General features: G+C 40.9%; 1 protein-coding gene across 1 annotated transcript; it reads left to right on the top strand.

The window, feature by feature from the left end:
• The first annotated feature begins 267 nt into the window (after positions 1-267).
• Positions 268-8,205, top strand: hepacamb (hepatic and glial cell adhesion molecule b). Its single transcript, XM_084320959.1, has 7 exons — positions 268-364; positions 2,001-2,342; positions 4,381-4,662; positions 5,977-6,070; positions 6,339-6,409; positions 6,877-6,941; positions 7,463-8,205. The coding sequence occupies exons 1-7, from the start codon at positions 280-282 to the stop codon at positions 7,772-7,774; spliced, it is 1,251 nt and encodes a 416-aa protein (XP_084177085.1). The 5' UTR covers positions 268-279; the 3' UTR covers positions 7,775-8,205.
• Positions 8,206-9,888: the final 1,683 nt, after the last annotated feature.

Genomic DNA, 9,888 nt, shown 5'->3' on the forward strand with positions numbered 1-9,888 from the left:
AACTTGACACACACATGTACACACAGACACACAGAGACATGTGCGCACACATACATGCAAACAATGCACAACCATGCCTGGACACACACAAGTCTCTGTCCGTCTGGTACATTGGCTCCTGTGTACAGTTATGTGGCCAGTCCCAGTGGAGGAAGGAATAGTTGTGTGTTTTCTCTCTCTCTCTCTCTCTCATTCTCTCTCTCTCTCTCTTCGGGGACGTGCCCAGAGTAGACAAATCATGCTTATTGTCCGGGAACGAAACAGAGCCTTAGACCCAAGATGAAGGCAGAGAGACGGACTCTCTCAGAAGCCAAAACCATTCCAGTTTTACTGCTCGGGTGTCTCCTCCATCTGTTCCATTTGGGTATGTCGAACGTTTCTTCTTCTTTGACATTCAAAATGTCCAGAGATGAGGCTTTGCAAGGTACGAGGACGTTTGAGTGAGCTGTGCCTACTTTCTGACAAATGATTGGTTTAGAGTTATACAAAAAAGTTTAATTTCCAACATAAAAATATATAGGCCTATTACATTTAATGTTTATGAAATTTATTTAATGTTTGGCTGTTGAGTTGATCTACGTTCATTTAAAAAACTATTAATACTATAATCTTTTGTGAGTTTTAATCAAGTGACTTGGAGAGCAAAAGAAAAGCAGCCAAATAAGTATGATTCTGATTTCAATTGATATGTTCCATAGCATTAAGCACAGTTACAATTACCATCTAAGAAAGTTAATTTTGTCTAAGTTCTTTAACACAGTAGACCTAGAATCTTTCCAGATAAATAGATTTTCACTCATTGGGAATACATGGGAGAATATTAACTAGCTGACCATAGCAGGAAGTGTCATGGCTCTCGCTGAGTATCAGTACACCTATATGGAGTCTATAGACCATAGCCATTGTAGAAAACAGTCTAAAAGATCAGCAATTCAGCTACGTTGTTCATGTGTTTTGATGCAGATGCATCAATTAGTTGGGTGGCACAATCAGATAATCCTCCCGGTATCTTATAGATAAAGGGCGGGGGACGTTCAAAGGCTCTAAGAATATTTTCTTGTACGCCATCATAAAAGTAGCCTACAAAAGGGACTCATGCAGCATCTTTGCATGTCGTTTTACAATATGCTTGATTAAGTGAGGCATGTTGAGAAAATGTAAGAATCCTACTTTCTTGGCTTCCTGTCCCTGAATCATGGCAACTCTAAATTTGCATACTGCTACTGTACAAACACATATTTAACACTAATATATTTGTGGCTCGAGGCGGTAACAAAACCAATATTTTCATATTATGCACAATTATTGCAGAGCCGTGGTGGTGCCCCGTCATTATTGTCTTTCAGCAGCAGAGTCACTGGGCTGCTCTGTCTCTGCCCAGCCTATCAGGGAGCCCTTGTTGTTCAGCTCTGTCTCTGCCTGACCTATCAGGGAGCTCCTGTTGTTGTGCTTGGTCTCTGCCCAGCCTATCAGGGAGCCCCTGTTGTTCTGAGGGCTCTTTTCATGGGCTGCCAGGGAGGAAATTAGAACAAACAATCCCTACTTTTGTTAGCTCATCCCAGGCCTCGCTGGGGACTGCCACCCGTTACTATGGCAATGAGGAGCAGACATGCAAGCTTGCTCTAGCACATTGAAACCCAGTGGAGGAGGAGGGGGGGGGGGGGGCTGCCTACACCCACATAAGCCAACTGCCTGTTACAGAAGTTTACATAACTACGATACAGCATTGGCATGTACATTCTCTCTGCCCACCATGCACACTGAACACAATTTTCTTACAAGGGAAAAAGCCCAGGTCACTGACCTCTGAAACGCTGCTAGAAGAGTGATTGTGATATGATGGAGCGATAGAAGGCATCACTCGTACTTTTTCCATATCACGGACCCCCACAATTATACGTAGTAGGCCATGGACCCTCTTTGATAAGACTTTGTTCATATGTACCCCATGAATAATCCAAACTAATCCAGGTTCCTCTCCCCTACTCTTTATCGTCCAGGAGGGGTGTTGGCCGTGAACATCACCAGTTCCAACGCTCTGATCAGGGGCATATTAGGAGGAGAGGCCCTTCTCTCTGTCCGCTACAGCAGCATCAGTCTGGACCCGCCCGTCATCAAGTGGCAGCTGAAGAGGGACAAGCCCATCACCGTGGTCCAGTCCATCGGTACCGACATCATCGGGAACCTGAGGCCGGAGTACAGCGACCGCATCCTGGTGTTTGAGAATGGAACGCTGCTGCTCCACAACCTCAAGCTCTCCGACGAGGGCACGTACGACGTGGAGATCTCCATCACAGATGATACCTTCACAGGAGAGGGCAGCATCGACCTTACTGTGGATGGTAGGTGGACGTTGTGTTTTTCCGTGATATTGAACATTATCCGTTATATAATTATATAATTCATTTAGAGTAGAGTAAATTCTCAATAGACACTTTCATTGAAATTGTGAGTGTGGGTGCAGCCTGTGCACCGCAGACTGTGTGCTGAACGGCATCGGTAAGACAAATAATTCTTGAGATAGGAACGGGGACGGAGCAAACATCGGCCAAGCGGCTCACGAGATACAAGAGGGGGTGGGGCTTAAACATAGGGGGTGGGGCAAACAAAGACCAATGAAAGTGGATCTCCCCGCTGAGTCCAACGGCGCCACTCGTGAGTCTCTATGATGAACTATCTCACGGAGGAGATAAAACTGGGAACGAGGTTAATGATGAACGGTTCTTGAGATACAAAAGGGGGCGTGGCTTAAAAACTATACAATAATAAACAACACTAGGCAAGCCTCATTAAGCCGAACCCACAGCCATGACACTCAACACACATTCCTGTTTCAACGATGGGGTGTCAGTCAGTCAGTCAGTCAGTTAGGGACATTCGATATTGTAGGCTCTATTTTATATTGTAGCATCATCAGTATAAGCATCACCTCCTTATAAACATCACCATCATAGTAACAGTCAACACCAACCTACCCCAGCAACTTTATCCCTAAAAACGAAACTAAATACCGGTATATAAAAAACGTATTAAATGAACACAGCAATTATGGGAAATTTCGCTTACTGTCTTCTCCAGAGTCAGACAAGAACATAGATACCAGTTTCCTCTCTGTGCTCAGTAGGAAGCTATCCGGCTGCACGTTAGTCTAACTTATCAAAAACCTCTTAAGCCCGGAGCCCTATTTTCTGAAAATCCGCCTAAAATACATACCTAAGTAAATGGAATATTGCTCCACTTCTACAAGGGCAATTTGCATATTCTTGGTATCTAGGGACATCTATGGACCTCAGTGAATGTATTCCCAGTGTCCGAAATATTGTGTCTATACTAGGCTTGCTTAAATTGTGATGAAACAAAGGAGAATATGAATTATGATTTTTCTTTGCATCTTTGACAGTGAATAACACCATGCTAAAAATGACCAGACATGAAAAACTGCCACTGCTCTCATTCAGTACCTTCTTGAGATCATGTGTACAAAAAATCTAAATACAGTACTGAATTCTCCCATCCGGACCAATGCAATTTGAAATATTATTATAGAATATAGAATAGCAGGCTTATAAATTACCTTATTATAGCCAATTCGCACATTTATGGATTGTACCAAATCTTATATTTCAAATGCCCAAGTTCAATTTGGATTTAGTATCACCAGGCATGCATAAGAACAGATAATGAAATCTACTGTATGTACAGTAGCTTTTTTATTTTTGCCAGGGTGCCACCATTTTGAAACTAATTTAAAATCTGATTGTTGCTAGAAATAGGGGAGACAAACTAATTGCGCTCCCATTTATGCCAATAACGTTACGTTTTGTGGTTTATTATCCCGAGTAATAAGAGATATTAAAATAATTCATACAGGAGTAATTTGCTGGAAGCCCTGTAGAGGCCTTTGGGAAGTGTCGTTCGGAAAGATTCCAACGCTCATCGAAAGCTCATCGGAAAAAAAAACTACAATTCCCGACGTTAAATTTTTCCAAAATGCTCGACTTTCGCGACCAAAACAATAGAAAAACGAAAACGAAAATCAATCTAATAACACTTTAACCTATTGGTAAACTAACGTATTGATGATAATATACATTATAACTGCTGTTGTGACATGGTTATGATGTTTATACTTCATCTTCTCCAGAGTGAGAAAAGAAGATAGACACCAGTTTATTCTCTGTGTGTTCAGTAAAAAGCTCTCCGGCTGCACGTTAGCCTATAGCTTAGCCCAATGAATGGACACAGACAGTAGCGGTTAGCCTAGGTGTTGGCAAACTAACACCTCTCCCGGAATTTAACATTTATGATGATACACTTGTTGTGTTTATGACGATGATCAACAATCTCTGATTGTCACACCTCCCTAATCTCCTCCCACAGAGCCTATATCCAGGCCCTATATCCACATGGAGGCTTCATCAGTACTGGAGCTCACTGAGAACTTCATCCTCAACTGCTCCCATGACAACGGCACCAAGACTACATACAGCTGGTCAAAAGCTGGCAAACCGCTGACCAATGAGACACGGCTACTGTTGTCACCAGACCAGAAGCTCTTGACCATCACACGGGTGCTGATGGTGGATGATGAAGTATACAGCTGCACCGTGGAGAACCCCATAGGCATCATGAAGAGCGTGCCCGCCAAACTGACTGTCTATAGTAGGTGATTCTACCTTGACTTCAGGTATCTGTTGTCGCAGTGACAAGCAGAGGGGAATGGAGCCTGTGTGTTCTGTACAAGACATATACAGTATGAGGTGGGCAACAGGAATTTCAGCGTATGATGATTCACAAACATTTAGAGGATGTATTTCACTGGATTGCTTGCTAGGAATCTAGAGACAGATCATGCAAACGTTTTTGAGAAGGTCATGGGTGGATGGATGGGCGAAAAACATAGTGAGACAGACTCAGTGTGGGTCGGCGTATCATACTTTAAACAAGTGTGGATCCACAATACACCTAAAAAGCCTATAGTTGTGACAGTTGCATTCCCGGGTGTTGCTTTTGAATAATTATCTTCCTGCCCAGAGACCACAGATGTAAATGAGCTATCCAGCTAACTCTGGCCCAACTGTTGTGTTGTATATGGCCCCTGTTAAATAAACAAATAAACTAAACTAATTGCAATGAATAAGCATTTATGGTGCCCACGTTATCCGCGACCGAAGTAGCCTACCTTATCCAAACTCTATTAGTTTGGTGAAGTGTTCTCTTCATTTTGTTCAAATAGAACTATGTCAGATGTACTTTCATTGAGTTGTACAAAATATAGATATAGCCCCTAATATTAGCATGCCCATTTCTTTGGCTAATAATAAGGCAATAACAGTCATATGGTTTTAAAGGCAAAAATGAAAGGCTATTGTCAGCGCAGCAGTAAAAATAAATATGCAATGGATGGTGTACCCAAATGGGAGACATGAACAGGGAGAAGAGGATGGGGCCTAAAATTTTGCCATGGGGGACTCCACAAATTATATTGTGATATGGAAAATTCTATGACAAAGGTAGGACCTGACTTTGTGAGAATACCTAGGGAACAAGTTGAGTACAGGAGGTAGAGCAGTCGTCTGGTAATCCGGAGGTTCCTGGTTCGATTCCCGCTCCTCCTGGGCAGCGTGTCGAAGTGTCCTTGAGCAAGACACTTAACCCCTAATTGCTCCTGATGACCAGGTTGGCACCTTGCATGGTTGAGTGAATAGGTAACATGTGAGGAACAAATTGTGAAGCCCTTTGGATAAAAGTGCTGTATAAATGTACCATTTAGTCTCCCCATGACCAATAGTGAGATGGGTTCAAAACACCCAGATACAATAGAATATTTGGATCTCTATACTTATAGTCCATTTTGTTACCAGAGACTCTACCTGCCATGTTGCCTAAAAAGCTGTTGTTCTGTAGGATATGTGCAAACTGTAAAGCGAGTTGTGAACTGATACTGTATGTCCTTAATATCCCATGACTTTGCAGGGAGGAGTTCCCTCTATATCATCCTTTCCACGGGCGGCATCTTTCTCCTCATCACCCTGCTAACCGTGTGCGCCTGTTGGAAGCCCTCCAAAAAGTGAGAACTCCCACTGGGTTATACTATCTGTCCACGCCTGGCCAACACAATCTACTTGTGTACTGAACTGAGTAGCTTCGAACATAATGTGGGTGTGGAAATTGGCCAAAACACATTAATATAGTCAATAGTGTACAATTACTTAATATGGCATGTATAGTTTTAAAATATATTATGATTTGACGGATGTATATTTATGGATGCATATGCAAGAGCAATTGGATTACATAGCAATTCAGTTACTATTTATTGTCATTTTCATTTTCAGGCGAAAACAAGACAGAAAGAATCTCTCAAGGTCTTATGACCAGTGTCAGCATGCACCACTCAACCATACAGGTATGGACCATTACTCACTTACTACTTTACTTTTAACACTACCTACCACACTCTTAAAGGAACACACCAACATTATGGTAAATGCGCATACTGTCTTCTCCAGTCAGACAAGAAGATAGATACCTTGAATTTCCTCTTTGTGCATTCAATAGAAAGCTATCTGGCTGCAAGCTAGCCTAGCTTACCATAAATTAATGGAAGCGATAGGGACCAGCTAGCCTATAGCTGTCGGCCAAAAACACCTCCCCTGGAGCTTTAAGCTAGACTAGTGGTCCATATCCACTTCCATTAATTTATGCTAAACTAGGCTAGCTGGCAGCCGGATATCTATCTACTGAACGCACAGAGAGGAAATTGATATCATCTTGTCTGATTCTGGAGAAGACTGTAAGCGCATTTACCATAATGTTGGCGTGTTCCTTTAAATTCATGTGAAATTTATTAATTGTTTGTGTGCTTTGCCACAGTTGAAGTGCTTCCAAAAAGGACAGAAGGAAAGAATCCAGTGTCACTTTACATTCTAAAGAAAAAGGTAAGTCACATCACCATTGAGAATAGAGGCCTTGATATGGAATGTTTAGAATGGCCATTTGAGCTCCATGTTGGAAGAAACAATGGTTGCTATGTGCAAAACAACAGTTGCTATGTGTTGACAAAAATGTTAACAAAAATTTTATAATTTCATGTCTTATTACTGGATCTTGTAAACAAGTCACTGTAGAACAATATAATTTCCAGTGTTTTACCTACTCTAGCACTGCAGAAATTTGCCTTTAAAAAATAAAAAATAATAACGTGGTTACCAATGGTTACAGGCAGCATGTTGGAAGAAAGAGCACCAAACAAACGTTACATGCAAGACCTCCATTCATCTGTCTGTATGATCCTGTAGCTGAATTGGGTGAAGCATGGCACTAACACTGCCAGGGTTAGGGGTTCGATTCCCACTGGGGCCTCCCGTACTAAAGAAACAAAACACTCTTTCTTGGTACTACTGTGAGGTGCTTTGGATAAAAGCATCCACCGTGTTTATTGAGTTGACCTTCTTTGCAGGACTCCTCCAATGGGAACCACGACTCATCCATACACTGCCCCTCTGATTGTGGCAGCCCACCCAGCTACACCAGCTCCATTTCTCCATCCACCGAATCGCCCGCTCCCCCCGCCCGCTCCTCCCGCAAGTATCCCCGTACCCCCACCAGCTCCCCGCCGATGCCGCGTAACAAGATGCACAGCAAACCCTCCCCCTCTCCGACCCGCCCGCAGGGGTCAGGCCGCATCTCCCAAGGTCCAGTGGGAATACTTGTACGCCACTTGCAGGAGCCGGCCCCTGTTTTGGAGACCAATGGTATTTTGAAACCCTGATTGTAAACTCCGTATCACTGTGTACCACATTCAGATAGCCTACTGTACTTCTTTATCTAGGCTTTTACAATAAGGACAGTATTGTATGTATGTAAATATGTTTTCATGAAGATACACTTTTTTAGTATTGTTTGTTTATACTATCAGAGGATCCCAACACAGCACTTGATATTCCTTTTTTGATGGGTTTGTAGGCTACATACTCTGTCAGCCATAGTGAAGTATTTTATTTGGCCAAGTCAGCCTCTGCTCTGGCTTGGAAGGAATTAATTGAATGGACAGGTCTTTTCTATATGTAATAATGTGAATATAATTGTGTGTATGTTTTAATTGAACTAATGTCTGTATCATAGTTAAATAATCGTTTAATTGTGTTATTGTATGCCTATAGATTTAAGAAATCTATAGAATATCTGTGAGACTGGCTCAGAAATGCATCAGATTTGGTTTAGCTTTTGCATTATTAGTGAAAATAATTAGGGGTTTGAGCCCCTAGGGTTTAAATGCTATTGTTTTTGTCTTTGTATATTATTATAATAATAATAATAATAATAATAATAATTATTATTATTATTATTATTATTATTATTATTATTATTATTATTATTATTATTATTATTATTATTATTATTATTATTATTATTATTATTATTATTATTATTAAAATGATCATTATTGTTGTTGCTGCTGTTTTCTCTTTGTTTCCCTCTCAAACTACCATGAACATCCAACATACATTAATTTAGTTTGACAGTTATTGAGAGTAAATGAGTTTGAATATGACCACCAGTGATGTCATCAGGGACATTGATTAATTGTGTTGTGTTAATTACAGCTCAATAAGACAAAGTATTGCTATTTGTAATTAACACAACACAAGAATTCACTGGTGGCCATATTCAAACTCATTTACTCTCAATAACTGTCAAACTAATTTAACTTGTGCAAAACTGTTTAGAGTTTTTGGACGTGTGTGAGACTATGTGTGAAATAAATCAGCATTGTTTTTTGGTGAAGTGTCCCTTTACACAAATTAGTAGGGATGCTCGATATTGGCTTTTTTACCGATACCGATATTCCGATATTGTCCAACTCTTAATTTCCGATACCGATATCAACCGATATCAACCGATACCGATATATGCAGGGTTTCCCCGTCCAAAAAACTGAATAATTTCAGGTAACTAATAATTTCACTGGATATATATTTAACAAATATTGTTATTGTTTTTTTTTCTTTTTTTAACCGATACCGATATTTTCCAATATCACATTTTACTGCCGATATCGGCCGATAATATCGGTCGGCCGATAATATCGGACATCCCTACAAATTAGCCTTTGCACCATCAATGTCTGACATAACGGAATGTTTGCCATTTTGAACAGAAAGAAAGAAAGAAAGAAAGAAAGAAAGAAAGAACAGTTATTTCTTTGTCTTGTTTGGGTAGCCTAGATCTCTAAAGGGTAGAGGGGCTTGTGACCGATAAGGTCACCGGTTCAAATTCCAGATTTCCACCAGCTGAGGGGAAATTAACAAGTGTCGAGATGCCCTTAAGCAAGGCACTGAACCCCCAACTGCTCCTGTGCAGCTACTCGGTAGTCAGTTGGAGTAAGTAAAAGTATGCATTTTAGATTAAGTTTGTGTATTCCAGTGCTTGGGAGCATTCAATGACCTCTATAGGTTATGTTCAAGTGGTATGTGGTCCAGTTATGCTGCTCTGATTAAAGGTTATGTTAAAGTGGTATGTGGTCCAGTTATGCTGCTCTGACTATGTCCTCTTGAAGTTGACAGGCTTCAAATATTGCCATGTTTACTATGCAAAATCAAAAAAGTAACTAGTAACTGATGGGTTCAGATAAATGTAGTGGAGTAAAAAGTACAAAGTTATCAAAAATGAAAATACTCACGTAAAGTAAATGGACTGCATTTATATAGCAGTTTTTATCCAAAGCGCTTTACAATTTTGTTCCTCACATTCACCCATTCACTCACACGTTCACACACCGACGGCGGAAGCAACCATGCAAGGTGCCAACCTGCTCATCGGGAGCAGTTAGGGGTTATATATTCGTACTGGCATCGTGTCCCGCTCTTAAGCCATACCGAGATA

The sequence above is a fragment of the Notolepis coatsorum genome (assembly GCF_963971535.1).
Source record: "Notolepis coatsorum genome assembly, chromosome: 8".
In the NCBI taxonomy this organism is placed as follows: Eukaryota; Metazoa; Chordata; class Actinopteri; order Aulopiformes; family Paralepididae; genus Notolepis; species Notolepis coatsorum.

Coding starts and splice junctions, on each gene's coding strand:
- hepacamb (XM_084320959.1), top strand. CDS start 280: ATGAAGGCAGAGAGACGGACTCTCTCAGAAGCCAAAACCATTCCAGTT. Junction 4,663..5,976: donor CGCCAAACTGACTGTCTATA/GTAGGTGATTCT, acceptor ATGACTTTGCAG/GGAGGAGTTCCCTCTATATC. Junction 6,942..7,462: donor TTTACATTCTAAAGAAAAAG/GTAAGTCACATC, acceptor CCTTCTTTGCAG/GACTCCTCCAATGGGAACCA.